This window comes from Opisthocomus hoazin, chromosome 1 (assembly GCF_030867145.1).
Source record: "Opisthocomus hoazin isolate bOpiHoa1 chromosome 1, bOpiHoa1.hap1, whole genome shotgun sequence".
In the NCBI taxonomy this organism is placed as follows: domain Eukaryota; kingdom Metazoa; phylum Chordata; class Aves; order Opisthocomiformes; family Opisthocomidae; genus Opisthocomus; species Opisthocomus hoazin.
In genome coordinates this window covers 26,456,999-26,480,976 of record NC_134414.1, presented here as the reverse complement: position 1 = coordinate 26,480,976, position 23,978 = coordinate 26,456,999, and the positions used below count along the sequence as shown (strand labels likewise).

Here is a 23,978-nt window from a genome sequence, read left to right as displayed (position 1 = left end):
CCACCACTGATGACGACGGGCTTTCTCCACCCATCTGGTTTAGGTCATGTCAGATCCTCTAGTCGAGCATTTCTAGTACGGAAGCGCTCTCTATCAACAATCCAGACTAATTTTGAAAGCATACTCTAATCACTTTCCCTCCCTGAAAGCCTGGCTTAGATTATTGTAGAATCAACAGCAGCACTTATCCTAAAGAGGTGTTTGCAGGCCTGAGCGTGGAAAGCTCTCACGACACCACTGCAAGCCAGACCAGGAAGAGTTCATCGGGATTTACCCAGTGGAACATCTCCAGCCCTAATCCTGAGCAATGGCAAGATGAATTCTCTTCTGCAAAGCCACATCCACCCAGCACTGTCACTGCAGCAGAGCCCAGCTGGTATTAAGGGTGCTGCCCTTCCAAAAAGTACAACGGAGAACACAAGCAGCGTCCTGCAAAATAACCACTGTCCCACTTCTCAGCAGTGCAACTCCCAGTTCAGGCATCAAAATCCAGCCGCAGCAGATCTCCACTTCGGTCTCCCCACCTCCTTGCCACTTGGATCTCCTCAGGAGATGCGGTATGGAGCAGCCCATAGATGGCACTCCTGCCCCGACGCAGCCGCCAAGCGCTGGCTCCCCTTCCCCTCAGAGGCCCAGGTCAGCTGAGAAACCCACCAAAAGCATTAATTCCAGAAAGCACTTCTAATGAACATTCTCCATTTTATTGTCAGCACACTTCAGAACGGAAACCTATGTTCAAAACAATTATTTCTGAGAATACTGAAATACAAAATATTTCACGCAGAAGTTTATGACTGTAACACAAACAGAAGTGAGGTGGAGGATATGCCGATGTGTATTACAGCTGCTCCAAGTCACAAGTCTAAGAACTGCACCGCTACAGAACTGTCACACAGGCTTGGAAAGTGAGCGTTTGAGTGTTTTTAAGTATCACCTCTGCATTTCTAGTATTACACATTTACTTGGAAACTTCCTAGCAGTGGACAGAGAACGTGATAATTTTGTCTTCAAGGTTTGTTCTGAAAGCACCATGACAACAGACTGTTCAAACTACTTCCTTACAGAGGGAAGTCTAAACAGAGACAATTATTGCAGTTATGGCTTTTTAGGGGTAATGTTTGTTATTATCTATGACAGGTTTGTGAATACACAATAACAAGGAAAATCAGTATTTCCTGGTAGTTCCTCCTGGAAAGCAAAAACAGTGTTGCCCATTTGAAATTTGTTCTTTTTAAACTAAAGAAAGTAAACTCTTATATTCTATACAAAATTAATGTGCTTGGCCAGGCACTGAGCAGCTTCCCCTTCTTCTAGATTGTGTAAAACTAAACTAACCCCAACACGCAAAACTTCTTTATTGGTTAGCAGCAAAGAAGCTCTGCCAACTTTACACAATAAATAGATTTCTGCTTAATTTAAACTTATTTCCAAAAGAGTGACACGACTAAACGAGTTGTATCAGACAGTGACACACGTATCACGCTCCATCACCAAGACCCTAAGCTTAGTCAGAAGGGGAGAGAGGAATGGAGCAAAGGGAAAGGAATGTCCATTCTAAAACGACTGAAAGACCTTACGCTGCACTTTGCTGCTCTCTTAAAGGTCCCAAAGAAAAGTCTTCTAAAGCTACCTCAAGGTTACTTCTCACACAAGCAAGTTGGTTCAAAACTCAGCTTTGAACAGCATCTTTTCCTGAAAAACAGAGACATCGCTGCAGTCCGACAGTTAATGACATTCCTGGCTTGTAGTAACACATATCCTGTCACTCTCCTCTCCTCATCGTTTGCTTGATTGCTTTTCATGCTTATCCTTTGTGTGCTGGTTCCTGTTTCGGTGCCTCGGAGGAGAGTAGCTGACTCTCCTTCTGGACTGGAAGCTGGGTGTATACGGCTGAATTCTGCGTTTCTTTGGTTTTTCTTCTTTCCTGCTTTTGTTTGGCTCAGGCTCCTCACTGTCTTCCTTTTGCTCATGTTCTTGGTCTTGCTCTTTTTGAGATGGTAAGGTGTTTTTGATGGTATTAATGAGAAATCTTTTATTTGTACCAGCAAGAGGACATTTCAACCTGTGAAGACATTTAAAAGTGATCAAAAGACAAGACAAAAACATGCTGAAATTAGTCTGAGATATTAACTTCAATAATTTTAAGACAAGTTTGTGCTTTTGGCTTTCCTTGCATGCCACCTAGTGTAAACTCTCAGTACAGAAAGATATGCTCAAGGTTGTCTCCATCCTCCTTTCATCTTACTCTTTATAGGGTGAAAATGATTCTACTTCAACACAGTGAAAATCCATATGATTTTCACAAGGTAGTATGTACAGGGCGAAGCAGAGAATGACAATCTATTTTAAGGTTGACAGTGCTTAAGTTTTGAGGAATCAAATATTTAATAACACATTCTAAGTCAAATCAGAATGGTTTACAAGATCATAATCTGCTGAAGTCAGCATTACGTAATGAACTGAGATACTCCGAACATGAAAGGTACACTTGCATGAAGCACCCAAACAGCTGTAGCGATAAAACATATACACAAGACATACCAATTTTAACTTACATCTGGCAGCCACCAAACAAAATGTTATTGCTTGTTCAACAGAAAGGATACTTATCCAGCTCTTTTCCATTGTTTCTGGCTTTCTCGTCTTGCAGCTTGACACTTTTGCACGTAATTTAACAGCTAGTTTTAGCAAACAAGTACCGTACATTAGATTTATCTTGTTGCTATCAGCTGTACTCTACTTATTCCCAATTTATCATCTCTTAAAGAAGGGAGTGAGAAAAAACAAGTTTGAATATATTCCTGCAGTAAGCAGAAATCACTCTGAAGACTTTGTTTACAGTGGGAGCCACCATGGTGTTTGTCTTCACAACATTTTTGAGTCTGCATGTTGATGGAGAAGTTATGGGATTACGCTAAAAAAGCAGAGCTGCTGGAGATCACAGTGCCACTTACTGAATCGGCTACAGAGTCAATGAATCCTAACACCACAATGTTAACTACAACGTTAATACACAATGTTTTCTACTTAAAAATTTTGTGTAAGTGTAGAAACCATATCTTAATTTTTTAAAAACCTTTGACACCTCTGAATAATCAGACGTATCAGAACAACAAGAAAATTGTAACGAAGATCATGTCTGATTCTTTAGCATACTTCTTGACTTTTAACTGGACATGGCATTTACCATGGTGTTTGTTTCAGGTCTGCCTACTAAGCATTACTGATTGTTTTTGTCCTACATCCTCAAAGAACTTGATAGTCATTTTAGCAGTATACATTAAGCAGGCACACTTTTATTTCTGCTAGGTATTTCTCAAAACATTTTTACAGCATAACTAGTTTTAGAGTTTTTCTAAACTTTCTGCATATAAATCTACACTGTTTTTGCTCAAATCCTGGTTAAAAAACATCATTAAAAAGAAGTCTAGATCTGTAGCTAGTCTAGCTGTTTTGTAAATTAGGGAGAGAGTATTTATTCATTAACTGTATTACTGAGTAAATATACAAGGCTAACATATGTCAGTAGAATAGAGTTTCTACTTCAAGTTACATCAGCTATGCACATGGTGCTGAACATGTTATGGCACAGCTTACACCCAGGTCATAATACAAAACAGCCAACACTTGGGTCCTCTGCCAGCATTAAACTGCTGTACCTCAACACTTCCTACCAAGGAGGGCAGCTTTCTCCAGGCTGCATCCAGGCAAAAACTATTTCACATTTGTCTCTTTCCCCTTGCTTTTTCTTAAGAGCTAATGTATTAAGCAGTAATATATATAGCTCTAGAATGAGACAATGTACTCTAAATAAATTCACCTTGCTGAAGTATTTATGTCTTTCTGGCACTGAGAGTGCTGCCTGAGCCATACTAAGAATGAAAAGTGATGAGAAATGCAGAGATTCAGAGTCAGACAAGAGATGCCATTAGTTCACCATCATACAGCAATAAAAGCGAGCCACCAGGCTTTCAGGGGGCAGCAGTAAGTTGTGGCAATGAAGAGAAACATCAGTCCTTAGTTTTATTGACTTCAGGCTTTGACAAAGCAAATTCTGCCTTTAAGTCTTAAAGAACTGCGATGTTACACATGCACACATACAAGCCCATAATGTTTACATATACCCATAGTATAAATGCAACTGTGAAGATTAAAAGTGAACTGTATTAATCCACTGGTATCTTTGAGACCATTTCTCTTAGTGAGAAAATGACAGTATACTTCTAGAGTTGTCCTCCCCGAAGACAAGCCTTTGGCTTGCTGTAGGTCTCACTCTGCAAGGCTCAGTTCAGTGAGAGCTTTGCCCTCAGTGTAAGTTCTGAAGGGCTGGGAGGCAAGCTCAGCCTATGCAAGGTGGAACACAACACTGCTGACTAGTGAACAGTACCACAGAACACAATTTAAAAGCTTTTTTTTTTTTTTTCCTCATAAAAAAAGACATGCTAAAAGAACATTAAAGTTCCAAACTGAAGCGTACCTGAAGCAGGGCTGCAGGTGTGACCAAAGGAAGCATGCTACCTGCAATTCTGGAGCAGTTTTGTCTACAGAACTGGAGTCCATTTTTGTAGCAACACATTCACTCAATGTAAGGGTTCACTTTTTGCTTTGCATGCTCCAGTAAGCTAAACCAAGCTATTCTCACTCATAGAAGCTCATCTCCCTCCATGGATAAGTCCCCTACACCCACAGCTGTTGGGGTCGATGTAGCTTGAGAATTAGCACGACTAGGCCGCTTAAGCAAAACAGCATAACTGAACAGGCTGCTGGAGAAGACAGCTAAGAATAGCCACTGAGAAAGTTCTAATAGTGCACATGGTGTGGGTTAGCAAAAACAAGATGTGTTCAAGGACGTGGAGGCAGTCTGTTGCTATTGGCGTTAGTGCATAGTTACCAATTATAAGAGAACATGGGGCGTGTGAACAGCGTGTGATTTATGTCTGTAGCCTATCCGAATAAGCGTGATCGCATATACAGATACGGACAATGTATATAACCACACAAGCAGGAGAATAAAGAATCCGACTGTGCATCGTATCAATGCGTGTGAGAGTCGTTCCCGTCCTTTCACGGATGCTGAAACTCGGCACACAGCTCTTGCAGCCCACTGGCAATACGGACATGCAATGACGAAGTGCCAAAATCGAATTTTGAGCAAGAAGAAAAGATTCAATCCATTATTGCAAACATAGGTCAAATCTTAACTGTACTTTTGACATTTTAAGCCAACTTCTATGCAATAACACATAGATTCCAGCCAATATCTATCATCAAGTGTAGCAGGGCAGCTCAGCACAGAAGCCTACCATACAACTTCTCATCAGTAAAACATGCCGAAACCATTTAAGACACAGCAGTGCAGTGCCATGTGCCACAGCCTTTCCTCTTCAGAGTAACTGGACATACCAAACAGGCTTGGCACAGTCAGCCTCAGTAAACAGTGTAAATCAGACCTTTCCAGGAAACAGAGTTCATTACACATGAACTTACAGGTACATTTCTACCACTTCCAAACTGCCATGGAAAACACAGTACTTCACAGAAAACTGACGGAAGGCAAAAAAAAAAAAGCAGCTAGATGTTGTTTTGCCAAACTAACTAATCTAGGATGTTATCCTTCCATAGGGTATCTCACAAAAGAGGATGCCTAGGACAACACTGCAAGCTTTTCTGTATGGTCTTGGCACCTAGATACAGCTGGCAGGACTTTGGATGGGAACCTGTGCTCTGATCACAAGATTTTAACATAATTACTTTGCCACCTCTGTCTGTACCCTGCTTCTCCTCCTCTTCACATTCAAATGAAATAGATGCAGTGGAATTACATTGCAGTGTTTCTGCGCAGTCATGCAACACCCACTCAAAGACAAGATGCAACACAGCATTTTGCAGTTCCAGTGCCCTCAAACCCTTCAGCCTCCGTCTTCCTTATTTTGTATTCTGCACTACTTCTGACTAACAGATTTGATACTGAACGGAAAGCTATCTATAGAATGAAAGCAATTTTAGGATTGCTTTATAAGAAATAGGGTTAAAAATAACACTTCCAACATTTATCTTCTTTTTGCACTTCCATCTGCTCTTACAATGCAGAGCTGAAGAAACCATCCCAAAATACCCCATTTTCCATATCTTATTTTAGGTATTTTAGTAAGCAGAGAAGACTACATTAAGTTCAGCCTTAGCTCAGTTGCTACCAGCATCTTTAAAGACTACACCTATACATCGGAAAAAAAAATAAATAGCAGCCTCTGGAATATTTCTACGGAGCAGCTTTTGTGCCATTTTAACTGCCTTTCTCAATTAAAGCAGAACAACCCCTTAAAATGGGACCACTCCACTGCTATCAGAAGCTTATGAATTATGTACATAGGACCAACAAAACCACTTCAGGAAACCTTTTAGCTTGATTTTACCTAGGCACACAATGGAAACTTCAGTATCTTACAGCTTTATTCCATCTGATGAATCAAGGACACATTTATCTAACCATTTCAAACATTCTTACACTATTTGTCCACAACTTCCCATCCTGGATCCAGCTGGTCCTTCAAGTGCCTTTCAGACAGCTGCTCTGATGTCTTTTCTGATCTCAGAAGTTCCAGCATCACAGCAGCATCATTGTGGTTTAGACACAGATTCTGCTCTCTCTTGCTCAACATTTCCAGGATTAAGACCACCTTCAGAAGAGGATCCTCCCTTACCCTTCTGTCACAAATTTTCTTACCTGTGATTAGCTCCACTAATGCTTGAACCAGCTACACCATCAGCGGGATCTACATCATGTGGTATCACAAGGATGTAGGAGACACCCAACAAGAATCACTATGGCTGTAGAGTACATACAATAGGAGCATTGCGGGAACTAGAAACACTGCAGTGTTGAGAGCAAGTATCTTGACGACATCTGAGGAAGAAGTCAATACTCGAGAGTCAATAATGTGAGATCTACAAATACGAATACCCAGTATTTCTTGGATCAATTTGCCATGGACCCAGATACTGCTAATCTACGCAGTCCTGAGAGCATGGAGGCCAGCCAGCTTTGACTCTTATCAAACTCTGCTCTTGCAACCCACTGGCAACACGGACAGTTGCTCCATGTCCAGAGAGTCTAAGACAATTTCCCTTCCCGAATACTACCTTGCCTGTTACCACTGCCAACAAGGCTTTGGGACAAGCCTTTCTTCTGCTGGCACCTAACCCCTACAGGTTGCAGCACCTACCCACACCACCCACAGCAAACTTGTCAGACAATGTAACACCAGCAAAACATTCCCAAACTGGAAGAAATACTAGCAAACTGTCCCATATTTCAAGGCTGGGTCTTTGTATCAGAGACTGTGGGCTAAAGTGCTTGGTATGTTTTTTTCTGTACCTGTCAGCTATGCTAGCTTGGATGCTTGCAACTTAGGCTCAAACAGCAGCTGACTATCCACCTCCCGCAAGGAAACAGCAAAAGTTAGGTAGGGGTAACTTGCGGAACTTCTTCAAGCAGTGCACTTGAGCTGTGGAGAACTAATTACTCTGGAGAGTAATGGAGCAGTGGCTTGAACCTGAAAGCAGTCCCAAAATCACATTCAGAGGCTTGCTGGCTAAGGTTTTGCTGCCATCAACACCCACCAGGAGACACAACTCCTTTGTAACAGTATGCACAGTATAGTTTCCCAGGGAATGCCACCTCCCCACGCACCTCCCTTGAACCAATTTCTGTCAAATGCCACTGACTCCAGAAATGTATTTCCCAGTATCCAACAGCTGCTGGAGATCAACATAAACTGGAATCAGCGAAGTACGAGCAGTAGCAGCCTCTGCTTCTCCTTACCCAAAGACAGATGGCAGAACAAATCTTTTCTTCACAGGCCGAGTTGCTTCAACTATCCAGTGCCAATGCAGGACTGATGGCCTTACACTAGATGTCTCCAGGGTTTGTGCATCTCTTCTCCAGGACTCCTCTGACAAAGGGCTGAGGAAATCCCAGAAGTCCTCATGAAACACACCTGTAAGCATTTTGAGTTTGGCAAGGAAGGAAGGTTTTGTGTTTTACCTGTTAAGACTGTGCTTTTAGACAAGGTGGTGATGACCTTGTCTCTTTGCTTCTACCAGTTATGCTTTCCTGGATCTGGTCTATTAATACACATTTTCATGGACCCACTTTTTTGCTCATTTCTTCTGGCATTCACAAAGCTCAGAGCAGCAGTAGTTTACAGTTGCAAGGCTACATATCAGTCCTAGATCTTATCTCTGAAGCCCTTCAGGGTTTACCGTAACATCAGTTACATCTGATGGCATTTTGCTGGAGTGTGATACTCAATTGAGCATAGATCAATTTCCTTCCAAATATCTTACTGATTATCTCATCCCCCACGTATATATGCAATACCTAGTTGCTGGGCCAGTTCACAAGGACCGGAACAGCACAACGGGGCATGGAAATACTAAAGGGAAGAGAGCAGCAGCAGCTTTTGGCTGCTGTTCTGTCTCTTGTGCTTGCACAAGCAGACACCAAAGACTTCTTGCGAGTCTGCCTGTGGAGGGCTTTATAGTTTCCTTACGGTCACACACACCAGCCTATGCCAAAGTCCACAGCAGCAGATTTGTGACAAATAGGATTACTACCAGTCCCTCTAAGGATAAATTCAGAGAGGAAAAAATCCTTGGAGAAGCATCACATACAAAAAAAAAAAAAAAAAAGAATGCAGGATATCCTGAGCTGCAGACTGCTCGAAGCTGGGATAGTACCTTGAGGAAGCATGGCTACTTTCTTGAACTTTTCTTCCTCCATTTCCTAGGCACTGGCCGTTGGCCACTGATGGAGACAGGACACTGCAGAGATGGATCCTTCGTTTGACCCAATACAGCTATTTGCCCAGGGAAGTGGTGGAGTCACCATCCCTGGAGGTGTTCCAAAAATGTGTAGATGTGGCACTTCGGGACATGGTTTAGCAGGCATGGTGGTGTTGGTGGATGGTTGGACTTGATGATCTTAGAATCATAGGTGGGAAAAGACCTTTAAGATTCTATTCTCATGTTCCTCTGCAGCCAAAAGGATGCTTACATCAACAGCCTCCGTTCAGGATATCACCATGCCAATCCCTATGTCAACAGTCATCCTCTGCCTGAAGCCTTCTTGACAACCCTCTCCTCCTACACCTTTAACACAACTCTGGCCTAGCCAGCCACTGTTTCACTCTAGTGGAGTCTATAGCTGTTGGGAAGAACAGGTCACCTTTGGCTGTCCCCTCATCTGGCAGGTCTTGGGCACCAGGCTTTAGCAAACTGCACGTTACCCTGAGCTGATCACCCCAGCCAGCTGAGCAGGAGCGCTACTCTTTTACAGACAAGGAAGAAGAAGTAGTCAGAGCCAGGAGTAGAAGTCCATACACCCTCCTGGCAGGTATTCCAGACTGCACAAGCGGCACCAAAGTTGTACAGGGACACTTGGTTATCTCCTAACATAAATCTTTAGTTTCCACACCTGGGATTAACTTCAAAATTCACAGTAACTGGATACATGCAACACTCCACGGTGCTAATTATCTGCACTGGTTTTCCTGTCCATTTGGCACGGTTGACAGGGTGAAAGCATACTGTATCAGCATATGCATAACCACTCTCAGGGATTAAATCAATTTAACTATTTTAACATTCAGGGTATAAACTACATCCCTAGCAGAAATACCAGGTGAAACATACAAAGCCCCAAAACTTGTTTATAAAACATAAAGGATTAACTCTTTTTTCAGCACAACACTATTTTAATCTCTTCAGAGCTACTAAAACAAACATAGCCATGAAATCAGCCGAGAACTTCATTCACCATGCAGGCTTATCTTTTACCACTGTTGGTGGAGGAAGCCAAACCTTATCTACAAATGAGTTTAACGCAGTCAACTGGTGCACTACTTGTGTGAACATCCTTAGATCCGATAGCTTCTTATCAAAGTCATATACATTATTTTTAAGATGAATGACTCTTCTCAGCATGTAATTACTTCTTTACAGTTACATGCATTACGTTCCATGATAATATAGCTATAAAACCTGAAATACTGCATTGAAGAATTAACACAGTACTTAAGATTTAAATATTGTGATTCTTTTCCCACTTGCTACACAAATTAGCCTCTGGGTTTTAAGGGTTTTTTAGTATTGAAAAATACCTCCTTCCAAAATTGGATTATACTTTGAGTTCATTTTTGGCTGCAATTTACAAATTGATTCTTTACTAGAGGATCACTTATTATTTCTATTGTTTTAGGGGTTTAGGTTACTTTGTCAGGCTATGAATTCTTTGAACTTAAACAGAATCTAACTCAGCAACATGTGTAAGTACATGCACACTGAAGCTACTCACTATTTTAAAGACTCACATGGTCCCAATCCAAACTTTGCAACTCCATCCATTATAAAGAAACACTATTGCAGCAGCTAGTCCCCATTTTCTAATTGCTTTGACTTCAACACATTCAGTCAAGCAACTTCATGCAGGCAGAAATTACTTCAGCTTCTTTCTTATCTGGACTCAAATTTTTGTCCAGGCAAATGAATATCTGGATGAAGACAAATTATTTAAACACGAAGCAAATTAAAAGGTAGAGACTTCTGTCACACATTAAATGTAAAATTTATTTTGGCATCGGTCATATAGCATTAATTTCCTCTTGGCACAACTTACCAACCCATAGCTCCCATTGTTTCAGCTCTGGTTCTCCCACGTTTTGCCTCTTTAAGTAACTCTTCCACAGCCTTCCTAAACATGAGGAGAAAACAAAAAGTTACCATTTGGGGAACACAAGAATTTGCTGCTTCATGAACTTATGTAAATAAAGTGGAGAGATTCTTCACTGTAATGAATTAAGCAATAAAGAGGCTACCAAAATCACCTTGCTTTTCTTATTAAGACAATTCAGATTCCTATGCACCAAGATTAAAAGAAACATTTTGACATATTAGAAGTAATTTAAGCTGTTGCATATACAACAATCGCAATACTCATTGAAAAGTAGAAATAAAGTGTGGAAAACTGGCGTACTACACCAAAAAGCACGGTGCCTATCACTTCACCTTGGGAATGCTTTTCCCTGCTGTCACTTCACTTAGGTTCAACTGGCCAGACTAACACTCAAGTAATTAAACAACTATGTTTACATAAAAAGTCATCAGAGAGTGTAAATTATGCAAATTACAGATCACTCCTGCAATGTCAGTCTTTCAGTTCTCTTTAAGAATTAATTTCAATCTCAAATAAAACTTAACTGCTCAACAGTACATGGTTGAAGTTAATGGGAAAACCAATGAACAGATAAGGTGAGCCATTTATTATATACATTGAATGCATAAACTAACAAATTGGTTAGTTAACTGTAAGCAACTATGTATGTCAAGCAAAAATAACTGGAAGACAGAAAAGCAAAGCTGTGCACCTGGCCGTAATACCCAGTATATGAACCTAAGCGTTAACAAGACTGACGTAGGTAAGGCTGAAGGCTTGAGTAACTGAAGGCAGGAGGTTATAAAGAGGGTATTTACTGTTTAGCTCTCCTAGCTACGATGTGCCAGAATGGCTGCTGCCATTTGGACTACGTGAGCAACACAATCATCATCTTGATAGTGCAAGTGTGTGTGTAGACTGTGCAAAAAATGTAACTGCCAGCAGACTTCAACGCAAACCTCGGGGAAGCCACGTCTCATCATGTTGTTATGGTATTATCAGCATAGCAGGATTTTGCTTCTTTGCCACAGATTAAAAAAGCCTGAGTATCAGTTTTGTTGTCAAACCAAAATTGAGACTAGGGAAGTCAAGAGTCATCATTTAATAGCAGACGAAGATCTAGGAAGAAAAGTAAGCAATTTATATGGCAGGTCCACGTGAAGATCTAACAAGTTAATGCTGGGCTCTAAACATCTAACAGTGGTTTACCACCATTTAGGTTATGAAAGTCCACATAGAAAACACAAGAGGTCTTAGCTTTAAATGCATACACTGCATGTGCACAACAGGGAATGAAAACAACCAGCACAGAATTTCCTTCAGTAGCTAATGAGAAAATGTTCTGCAGTTACACAGCAACCTACAACCTAGCCTTTACCCGCTCCCTTCACATTTGTGATTGTGGATTCGTTCATTCATTAGGATAGGCTGGTGACATTTTATAAACACAGACACACTTTTTCTTCTGTCTGTATTGTTTTTGCACCTTTTGGTTTTCTGTGGCAACAGAAAAGAAAATGGTGCTAAAAGAGTACAAGTGTAATGTACACCAAGGTATAGCTATCCTTTCCACAGTTATTCTACAGTTCTGCTTGAATATAGTTTTCATATTTTATACTTACAACCAGCTATCATGGAACTACTTCCTCAATTTACAGTAATTTCCAGCAAGCAATACGTTAGCTAAAGATTCCTAAAGAAGCTTCCAGAATCGGTTACAAGTTCTCAAACAACATACAAATAATCCTTGATCAACTTATATATATATTCCCTTGTTCCAAGGGGAAACCACTCCATCCAGCAAAAGTTGAGATCTGTGCCAGACAGACATGCAAACACTCACAGATCATAACTTTTACCTTTGATAGTTGGCTTTTGAAGGGCTTTGCAAAGGAAAGCATCCAAGACTTCCACAGAAACAACATTAGAGAAATGCACCAAAAATTGCAGTATTGCTTCTCTGTGCACTAGTCTGCTAAAGCCACACTGGTTTAAGGTTCCTCATAGTGGTCTCCCCCTCTGTCTCTCGTATAAGGTATTAGTATGATCTCAGTAACAGCTGGGCTTGGGGTATTTCAAATCCTTTCTTAAGCATACATCTGACTGTGAGGACATGTTGCACATCCAGTTGTATCACAGGCATCCATGGAAACCAAGTATCTGCCAATGTCAGCTGTCACTTGTTCAAGTTGCCTGCGCCTAGATGTCAAGTACAGCATCAGCAACCTCGCCAGCTACTGCTGCCTTCCCAGGCAGAAGTAGCGGGGGGTGTGGGATGGCTACTCCCCAAGAACAAAAAAAAAGGGTAAGAAACACAGGTTCTACCACTGGAATATGGGAGATGTTGCAAACACAGGTGTTCATCAAATAATGGCTGAATTTATTTTTTCTCCAGACCCAGAATTTGCTATCTGAGCAGACTAAAATAGTTTATAGCGATGACAGCAGGAACATGTGGCCTTTATAAAAGCTTGTGCTGAGCCTTCAAACAGCATTGTCTGACAAAGGAGAGAAAGGGGGAAAAAGAAGTGTCTGACTTACCAGTTGCCAAACTTAGCAATTCTGTTTTGAGAAACCTTACTAGGAGGCAGATTAAAAGCCTGTCATTATTATTATAAAATCTGTCACTATTTTATAATTAAAATCATAAACCAAAGTATCTGAGCTACAAAGCACTAATAAAACACACACACATATTTTAAACAGCTATGATTCGGTTTTAGGGAAAACTTCATAATAAATTAATATGGTGACACCAATTCTATTAACTTAGGAATTATAAGCTATTAAATATTTTGAATTTTTTTTTCCTCTGGTTATATCAAAGATCAGACCGACTTGGCATCCACCTTAGTAGCCTTATAAGTCAACACCTTCCTTTCTTACCAAATATTGTGTCCTAATACTGGTCTTTCAACATCACTCTTGTTCACTGCACCTTTACAAAGCCCTTTCGACTTGCAGAGACAGATGAAAAAAATGCTCAGATCCTCTCTGAAATAATGCATTTCCACTCACTGAACTTCTATCCTCTACACAAGTAAGCTAAAAAGCTTAAAAGCTATGCAAACAAGGTTTTTACATTTGCTTTTAGAGGCCTCTTGGGACTCCACATTCCTCGCTCTCTTCATTTTTACAGCTTGGTTACAATGCAAACAGTCCTGTGCCTGCCAGCATCAACTCCAAGAGCAGCAGCACGAGAAAAGGGAACGCAGCACACAACTTCTGCCCGAGAACCACCCAAACACCGGGGGACTGATAGGAGGCAGGGAAAATTAGGGACAGGGGCGCATTTAAGAACACTGTCATCATTCTGGCATCTTCTATAGCAAGCACCACTTCAAACTTGCTGTGGCAATCCTTTCTGAGCAAGCAAGCTTAGCTGCAGAATTACAGTAACACGAAGGTATAAGCAGTGATGTTTTTATCTTCAAGAGTATGGTCCAAGACCTATTTACATTTCTGAGATATTAGACTTTTTCCTCTGTATTCCAAGGCTACAGGCAAAGCTCCCGTTGCATAAATCCTAACAACCTGCATCACAAATGCCTGTGTCTAAAGAATGGGAGAATGTTAAAGGCTCCAAAGCCCAGAGAAATTTTCTATTCCTCACTCAGGGAAAGAGTTTCATCATTTTTTCCGAAAGATCAGACAGACTGAGAAATGAATAACTGGTAACAAAGAGGTATGTCTGATACAGTTACAGGCAATGAAAACATCATGTCATTATAGAGACCACCCAAAGTTTGTAATTCTAGACCGCTCCGTAAGAAAACATACCATGCTGGATCTGACAGCTGAGAGGGCAGGCAGCCACAGCTCCACATCCAGGTCCAACCAGCAGCAAGGCTGCAAATTCGCTCCCAGCAGACAGACACACACCCCACACGTATACATCACTGGCCACATGGGTCACAGACAGACACACAGACCGCTCCCACCAACAGCTTCATCCTGCTCTGCTCTCCAGCTGGGTGTAAGAGCCCAACTCCACTGCTGGCACAGACCATCACGCAGAGCTGGCTGGGGCTCCCTGGTCCCCCAGTACCCAACCCCACTGCAGTCTTGTCTGTAGAGGCACACACACGCGTCTCGCCCCTGGAGACCCCCTGACCCTACAGTCTCTCCAGCAGCTGGCCAGGACTCCCCGGTGCCTCCAACAGCGAGCTCCTCCAGTGGTCTTGCTCTTAAGAGATGAACACTCACCTCCCACCCCTCACCTTACTCACCCACTCACCAGCTGATCCAGCTTGATCTTCACTAGCAGCCACAAGCTACCTCACACACCCACGCTTGCTTCAGCACCGCAGCACAGATATATAGGTCCCCAGTCCCACTCCAGTGGCTGACACTGGGTTTCACTCACTCCACGAAGCATCCCCAGTTGCTCGCACCCAGCCCTCCAGCCCAGGGTCCCAGCCCAACTGCAGGCATCCAGAGCTGCTCTTGTTCCAGGTGCTAGCACCATGGACACATGGTCGCTCCAACCCATGGTTTGATTCTAGTTGTTACCAGAGACATACACCCTCTCCCCTCAGACAGAGTCTCAGTCACCTAAGAAAGAGTCAGAAAGGAATTTAACAGGAAGACAGGACAGACCATGCTGATCAGGCACAGGGCACAGCCACAGAAGTGTATCAACCAGCAGCCTATTCACACAACCAAGCCTTTATATCCTCTTATTCCTCTATTTTCCCACTCTTGCTTCTTCCTCAATCACCTGAACCCACCCCTTTCCCTGCCTTTGGTTCCCTCCCTACACATCGCATAATAAGCCTTGTGCAATCTCAAAACGCTCTTCTCCTGCATCCAATAATGTGGCCCACACCCCTAGGCAGCAACACCCTTGAGTCCCAATGGGCGCTCCAGCATTGGCTCATCTTGATGGGTGTCAACGCCTGGAGGCCAGGGCTGTCTCCTGGGTCCAGCCCTGGGAGGGGCCCAGAGAAGGTGTTCATTCCTCTGAGTCCTTACTGTGGGAGCCCCTGTGCTCCTCTGGGCTCCCGGAGATGGACCTCTGACAGACTAGTGGCTCCTGGGATGGGCCTGGGAGAAGCCAGGGCTGGGTCCTATTTGGGGTCCCCCATCCACCACGGTCTCTCTTTAGTCCTCTGCGGGTGTGCCTGGGAGCTTTCGGCAAATAACCTAACAAACTGCCATCTCCACTCACGCCATCATCTCATTAAAGATCCCAATGAGAACTTTAATGAAAACGTATCTACAGGAGCTGCTTCACAGCACGCAATTGGCTACCAAAGTGCACAGACCCGGAGCAGGAGAGCAGCGTTTATATTCAACATCTCCCAGAGCCAGAGAAGAGACATCTTTACCAAACGCACTTTTGTGAAAGACCTTCAGAGCATTAATAACTGTTTGCAGTCTATACCACTACTACTCAAGCTGAAAGGCAAGGCTGCTCGGCTACTGTGATCTCCAAAATCACGCTTAAACCCACTTCCCGAGTCACTCTAGGTCGTGATAGCAAGCTGCAAGCCCAAGAAAAAAAATAGCAGCCTTTTCAATCAATTTTATCAATGTAGTTTTATGCTGACTATACAACTTATTTTTAACCATGCACAGGACCAGAAATAGAAGTGGATGCTGGTATTCTGATTACATCTGAATAATTAATATAAAGACCTTCAGTCAAGTAAAGGACTAAAGATACTGCCTTCTACAATAAAGGAATGGTAACGAAGGCCAGTGTTATTTATAATTAAATCCTGTGAGCTGGTTTGTCCTATATGCTCACATTTACCAAGAAAACGGATGAAAAGAAATAAAGACTAAGCCACAACATAAAGAGCAAGAATGAAAAAAAGGCACAAATATGCCACAAACTTCCTAACGTTTGTTTGAAGGCAAAACCTCTCCACATTGGGCATGTGAATGCTCTCATTCTTTGTTGCTCAGGTTTCTTTCTTAAATATTCTGTTTGTCCATCCCATGAGTGCTATTTGCAGCACATTTCTGTGCTGATATTCTCACCAGCTGGAGTAGCGAACATGCCACTCCATTTCACACAGTGATTTTAGCTGGCAGATCACTTTTATTTTTTTCCCATGAATACAGGAAAGAATGGCATACTGAATCCCAACACTTCGATTTTAACTCTTAAAAACAACAGTAAGAACTATCAATTAATTTCTCCAAGGCACAAAAGCCTACTTGTTAAAAAGTATAACTGGGATGCCTATGCAGCAAAAATACTGGACTATTGATTCTGAACTCAACTACAGGTCTCTTGTTACAGAATTATAGCATTCCGTGTGGTTCAGAGCAGCATCTCCGTAGGAAACACTTCACTCCAAGTAAATGATGCTCCAAACAAGCTTGGTAGGCACTTCTAGTAAGGTATGGTATCCAAGGTTGCAAAATATTTATAGCTGTTCAAAGACAGAACAGATTATGGAAGGATTTGGACACATAGGATAACAAAGCCACTCCCTTTATATTCTCAGAGAAACAATGTATTTTCTGTGCTTCAAACACAAAGAACGCCTGTGAAGAAAATCTAGGAAGAAGAGGGGGAAAAGATTTTTTTCTTGCATAGGGATGAAAATGGTGACTTCTGTAATATCCCAAAGCATATTTAGCTGAAATTAAGTAGGAAAAGCAAGTACATGTGCTTGCAGGGGAAACAAACTAAACAGATCCTAGTAACTGATTTGTAGCTTCCCCCCCCACTTGCTCTTGGGTCATACCTTCGCAATACCATTAATTACATATTAACAGAATTTAACCCAGAATTTTCTTAGAATCACACTGTATTTCAAGACTCTGGGTCTTCACTGACGTACCAGCAAGTTCATAGGAAAAAATGTCAGCTTCCAACAAAGGTTATCAGGTGAGAGGGAGCAGAGGAAATAATTCAGCAGAATGTAGCAAATATTACTATTTTACAAACCTGTGGTATTTACAGCTTTTAGAGTTTTAACATCCAGAGTACGCAACAGTCACATGGTAACTCGCGAGTTAGCATTCAGCTTCAGTAGCGACTATCACCTCCTATTAAAGTGAGGAAAACATCAAACGCAAGGTCAACTGACAGTCAGACACAGTAAAACAGAAAAATAACAGTAGGAAAATGTGGCAGTAAGGACGAAACAGAACAAGCAAGATGAAGAGACCTCTCCTTAGATAACAACCAAAAAAACCAGGACGACTGACTTGTCTTAACGAATCACTGTTTAGAAAGCTGGGACACAAAATTCACTTCAGACCTGAAAAAACATGCACAGAAATAGTTACACTTCTGTTTCCCCCATGGTAGATTAAATAAACATACACACAAAAAACCTTAAGCTGTTATTTAAGACTTGCTCATTGCAAGACAAGCCTGAAATCCGGAAAGAGACTACTGAAAATATTCCCAAATGAAAACATTTTTAAACACTGAAAATCTGCCTAATATAGTTAACTCTGTGGCTACAGAACAGAAATGCCATTATTTGTATGCTAAAGCCATGCTATAAAGAGTCTAAACATTATAAAACCTAACTACCATTGCTGTGCCACTGACAGGAAAGTATGATCAACAGGTCGGTGATTACAAAATGAATGAGTAATATCTGTAAACCAAAGGATGAAGAAAGGTCTATATTAGACTCTTGAAGACTGTACAGAGGCTCCTGTTTAGAAATACCCAAATATGACACCTAAATCCACATAGCATGAACTGAATTCAGGGTGTTACTAGCAAAGCAAGCTGTTACGAAAGCTGAAGGTATGAAAAAGTACCTAGTAACAGGTGGGTCCAGGACAGAAAGCAATAATCATCAAGTAGGCTATATTGTACCTGTAATGTGTTCAGAGATGATTAAACACATACGGAGGTGAACGGTAGGACGGATGGAAGACACCAGACAGCTACACCCCACCATGCACCTCTCGGTAAGCAAGACTGAGCGTCATCCCCATTATCTACCACGCTGCCACGGAGAAAGAACAGCAAATCCCAACTCAGCTTGAAATTGTGAGGCAGGATAAAACTTCAACTCTGGTTCCTGGGAAGGAGAGCACCAGGAGGAGACTGTGGAGCCATCAGCTGTAACTGGTGAGCGAGCGCCTCTGCCCCAAACCGCCCGGATGACCCCGAGTCCCCAGCACGGCAACCACAGCCAGATGACAGACAGCGTGGAAGAGCAGTGAGATGGTTTCAACGTGCCATCAATGACAAAGCCTTAAGTTTGGAACGGCACCAGTAAAAATAACTTCCATGCGTCTGCAGACAGAAGCTTTAATTATTGAACTGATGATTCGAGAACAGAAGTAGCCTACCAAGCATCAAAGGCCTCTCAGAAGGCATTATGCTCTCTAGGCCTTCTGCCATCCTGGTGCTACCACTTTTGTGTACTTGCCAGCTATAGAAAAATAACATTTTTCTGCTTGTAAGCATTCTCAGACACGGTTTCTTAAAAGTTAATGGAGAGAACCACGGGTAGAAGTTGTTCAGAAAGTCTCTGGTCATCCCTTTACTGTAACAGTTTTGACCAGCAGTAAGAAACATGCAGTTACTCACAAACAAGCTTGACAAAAAAAAAAAAAAAAAACACCAAACAAAAACTCGTAACTAAAATAGGACTATTACCCCAAAAAATCTGTGAAATAAACACCTAAAGCCTCTTTCTAAATCGAAAGTAAGCAAGGCCTGCTGTGACGGAGTATCCACACACAGAAATCCGCATTTTAACCCTCAGTGTTCGCTTGGGAACGCTGTAACTCGCTACGCCCAGTGAGACGAATCCTCTCGTCCCAAAGACACACAAGGCAGAAAGCCTTGACAGAATAACTGCCGAGCAGCTTGTGTCACTGCAGAGCAATTTTAACACGTGGTAAACTGCCACGTCTCCAGCACAGAAAACCAAAATTCATAAGAACACAAGTTTCAGCTTTTTTTTTTTCTTTTAATTTTACCACGCACACCTAAACACCAATTTATAACAGACAAGAGACGAGCCCCCTAACGCTTCTCGGTCCTGCTCCTGCGTGGTAACAGCAGGCATCCCAAGAATAATCGCCTTTTTTTTTCCCCAATAGTGTATTTTTCCCCCGTTGCGCAGGAAGATTTATTTTCCGCCACCCCTCTCTCGGTCAGGGCCCTCAGGCTCCGTCCCGAGGCCGCGGCGCAGGCCCGCCCCAGGCCGCGGCACCCGGCGGGGCCGAGGCGGCGAGCGGGCCGCGGGGCTGCCGGCAGGGCCCGGCCGGGCTCAGGGCCCTCCTCCCCGCCGCCCCGCACCCGCCACCCGCGTCCCCCGCCGGAAGGGGCCGTCCCACCGCCGCAGCCGGCCCCGGAGCACCACGGGGGGGTCCCGTCCCCGGCGGCCCCGACCCAGCGCTGCCCGGGCCTTGCGGGGCGGGAGGCGACGCCGGGCCCTGCTGGGCGGAGAGGCCCCGCCGAGGCCGTGAGCTCCCCGGGGCCGCTCAGCCAGCCCCGCCGCCCGCCCCTCACCTCTCCAGCTCCGGGTCCTCCTCCATGGCGGCGCCCGGCCTCCCCTGCCGCGGCCCGGCTCCTCAGGCGAAGGCCAGCGCCATGCCCCGCTCGCGGCCCGGCGCGGGGCGGGGCGGGGCGGAGCGGCGGGGGCAGGCGCAGAGGACGGCGAGGACCCCGGCGGGGAGGAGCCGGGGCGGTGCGAGCCGCGCCGCCGCCACACCCCGCCGGGCACCTGCGTCCACCGGCGTCCACCGGCCGGCCCCCCCCAGGGACAGCGGGGGCAGCAGCCGGCCCGTTGGGCTCCTGCCCGCCCCGCTGCTCCCCGGCGGGACTCGCTGTCAGCCTCCGTGCCCCGCGCCGGGTGAAGGAGGCGGCGGGGGGGTCACTGCTCGCTCCCCGTGCTGAGCGGGAGCGGGCTCGGCGGCGGCGGGTCCCCGCGGGGTTTGCCCCCCCGGCTCGGCCGCGGGGCTCGGGCGGGCCGGGCAGGGCCGGGCAGCTCCCCGCCGGCCCCTCCTCCTCCCCGGCCCCTCCTCCCGCCGCCCCCGGCCCCGCCGCCATCAGGCGAGTGGCGGGGACACCTCGGCCCGGGGCTCCGCCGCGTCCCGCCCCGGCCCCGCTCCCATAGGCTGTGGCGCGCCCGGCCCCGCGCCCCGGGCTGCCGGCGGAGTGGCGGAGCGCCGTTGTCACTTGGGCCGCGCCGCTGCCCGGGGCCGGGGAGGCGGGAGCACCGGCCCGGCGGAGCCGGAGTTGGCCTCCCGGCGGGCAGGGACAGCCGGCTGGGGCTCGGCTGAGGGGCGCGGCGCCGGCGGTTGAGGAGAGCGCGGCGCGGAGCCGGCGGCGGTGAGTAACTTCCCTGCCCCGCCGCGGCGCCGGGCGGCTCCGTCCTCCCCTTGGCCGCCGGCGGGAGGGCCGCGCCCCGCCGTCCCGACCCTCGGCAGCGGCGCCGGAGGGGGCCGGACCTGCGGGGGCAAGGAGTACCGGGGGGCGTCCCGCAGCCCCGGCGGGACCGGCGCGGCCCTGCCCTCGCCGCGGAGGAGCGGGGTTTCCTCCCCGGTCTCGGCGCTGGGGGAGCGGCTCCCGCGGCGCCCGGTTCGGGGATCCCCGGGCGTGCCTCCGCTGCCCCCCCCCGCGTAGCTGCGTTACCGACGCCGCGGGCCGGGGTCACTGCGTGGCGGGGGTAACAGCTGGGAGCGGAGCCCCGCTGCCGGGGCTGGCCGGGGGAGCCGGGCCGTGTGCGGGACGCCTCGGAGCCGCCCGCCCTGACCCAGCCTCTCCGGTCCGCCGTGTCCGTTCCCCGCCCCCCCGCCCGTTTGTTTGCTCTTCCCATCCAGAATGTGGTTGGAAAACTTAGAGCCTCGCGTCTTCCGAACTTTTAGCGAGGCTCGCTCGAAGGTTAGCGCTGCTCTGGGCAGAATGTCGGTACTCGGACAGCTCATGGGGAAACCGGCTGCTGGAGCCGTGGCGGTGGCAAATCTGGCGGTCCCTTGGGACTTCTCTCGCCGTGTTCCCCACGCGTAGCACTGATCGTTTGCTTCTGTAGAGATCCGCTGTTAAGTGCATCTGAGCTTCATTTAATTCCTTTTTTAATTACGCGGTGATGTGGGTTTGTTTTTGTCTGTGTGCGAAGTGAAAAATGCCTGTTGGGGATTAGCTGCGGGGTACGTTTGGTTGTCTCTGGAAATAAATTTCGAATAAAAAATGCTTTTGAGCTTCTGTTCAAAAGGGAAACTGTTCTGAGCTAGGCTCTCATTAAATAAACAATTTGAATGACTGATTTTTTTTTTTTCATTCCTCTACCCAATTCCTTTTGGCTTCGCGATGCTTTATTTTAAGCTGCAATCCAGCAGCAGATCAAGGAGGCTTAGGAAGAAACATCAGATGGTTTCGGTTAGTGCCCCTACCCCTTGGAAAATAAACATGTTAGTACCATATGCTGCCTTGACTTTACTAAAACAAATTTCCTCAAAATGGAAACAAGGTGTGTCAGCGTACTTGCGAGAACAGTAAGGCTTAAAAGGGTCCATTATCATTTACTCTTCTTTTTTTTTTTTTTTTTCCAAAATTATAATCTCTCTGACAGAGGAATCCTCTTTCCTGAACACGGTGCTATGTAAAATGATTGACTCTCAAATTCACCAGGCTGCAAAGAACACCACTGTGCACAATTAGAGGGTTTTTTAAAATAAAAAAGTATATTATGTTATGTTTTAAAGTGCTTGTATTACTACAATTCTAAAATCTCTGGATATTGAAAAAAAAAAGGTATAATTTTAAACTGAGAGTTTTCAGTAGTTAATTTCTAGCTGTACTGACCTTTAACTCTGCCTAATGGCTTCAGCAAGAGATAGCCAGGGCCTTGGACTCAGGTCTGAGATCTGCAAACACAGCGTGATTTCCTAACACAGGACTCAAATCTTCTACTAAAAAAGAAAAAAAAAAAGATAAAAGTTAAGATACAGTTTAGAGATGAAACTTTGCAAGAGGAATGTAAGCTGGTGATTGGGTGGAAAAGTACTGTTCTCTTGAGTGAGGTTAGGCTAAAAAAGAAACTTAGTAAAACATATGCAGTTACAAAAATGTTGACCTTGATGTTGCAAGCTTTGGCATTTGTTTGGAGTCTGCTCTCATGGAAGCACTGATGACATCGGTGAAATTTTGTTTTTTTGTGAGGCTTTACCTGCACTGAATAGCCTTTCAAGCTTGATCGTGGGGCCTGCATCACTAAAAACCAGCAGAAGTTTGTTAGCTTCTAGTTGAAACTGTCTACATGAAAATACTTGAAAATATCCCCCCCTTTTTTTTAATCTTGTTTTTCTGTACTCAAAAAATGTCTTAATGTAGTTGAAAGTGACTGTGAAGAAGTGACACCAGCAATACTGAAGTGAAATGTGTAAGGATATGATGCGTTCTAGACACTGGATTAATATAAATTAATGTCATAAATCAGCAAGATGCTGCTTATTTAAAGCGATCTTAGATATTAAGAGCTATAACTAATAAGGAAACAGCATTCATTCAGTGTTAAAATGCTCCCTGGTGTAAAAGGCACCAGAGGAAACTGGTTGCCCTATTTGATGCACAGTGGCTTTTCTCTGATACTTGAAAATTCTTTGCTGATTTGATTTGTAGAAGCAATATTAGTGTGACCCCATTGAATCGCATGCCGCTCAGTTGCTTTATTAGGTCAAATTGTAGTGCCTTTTTAAGATGAAAATTCTTTTAAATAACAGTATTAAATGATGTAATTGTTGGGTCATGCTGTCTACAGAGCAATAAAAAATAATTATATTGTGATGTGTGCTTTTTGGTTTTTATGGCCCCAATTCTGTAGATGGTTGTGCTTACATATGTTTAATTTTAAACAGCCAAGTCTTTATTTTGGAATTAGTAGGTCTGTTCTTAGGCTTAATGTTAAGCCTACATGTAAATATTTTCAGGGTCAGGATTTATGTCCGCAAAGTTCATGGGATAAACCTGTCATGTGTTTTCATACTGCCTGCTCTGCATTCTGCCTGAGATGGTGCAGGTAGCTGACTTCTGCTTTGGAACTGGGGGCTGCTTTATCTCCTGGCACATGAAGAGATGCTCCCAGCCCTGCTGCTGCATGACAGTGCTGGACCTGACCTGACTTCGTCCTTGCAACGTGCTTTGCAATACTACAGGCGTCTCTTTTATTTCTAAAGTGTTTTTACTGATATAAATGTGCATAGATGTCAATCCTTTACATTCTTCTAGGTGCTTATTTCAATTGATGTTAGTTTTACAAGTAATACGGGGGCTGGAAGAGGAGGGGAATCTCTTGCTGAGTTGCTCACACTGAGCTGTGCACTAGAC

The 23,978-nt window shown here is 44.6% G+C and overlaps 2 protein-coding genes across 2 annotated transcripts in view; one reads left to right on the top strand and one right to left on the bottom strand.

Annotated features, from left to right (window-relative positions):
• Positions 1–679: 679 nt before the first annotated feature.
• On the bottom strand, positions 680–20,286 carry LOC104332715 (uncharacterized). The gene is made up of 3 exons (XM_075419848.1): positions 20,163–20,286; positions 10,676–10,750; positions 680–2,062 (listed from the first exon to the last, which is right to left on the bottom strand). The coding sequence occupies exons 1-3, from the start codon at positions 20,186–20,188 to the stop codon at positions 1,777–1,779; spliced, it is 387 nt and encodes a 128-aa protein (XP_075275963.1). The 5' UTR covers positions 20,189–20,286; the 3' UTR covers positions 680–1,776.
• A 441-nt stretch (positions 20,287–20,727) lies between these two features.
• Positions 20,728–23,978, top strand: part of LNX2 (ligand of numb-protein X 2) — a 62,276-nt gene continuing 59,025 nt past the window's right edge. The window contains exon 1 of the mRNA XM_075419822.1: positions 20,728–20,984. The gene's annotated coding sequence lies outside the window, so the exon portion shown is untranslated. The remainder of the gene's footprint in view (positions 20,985–23,978) is intronic.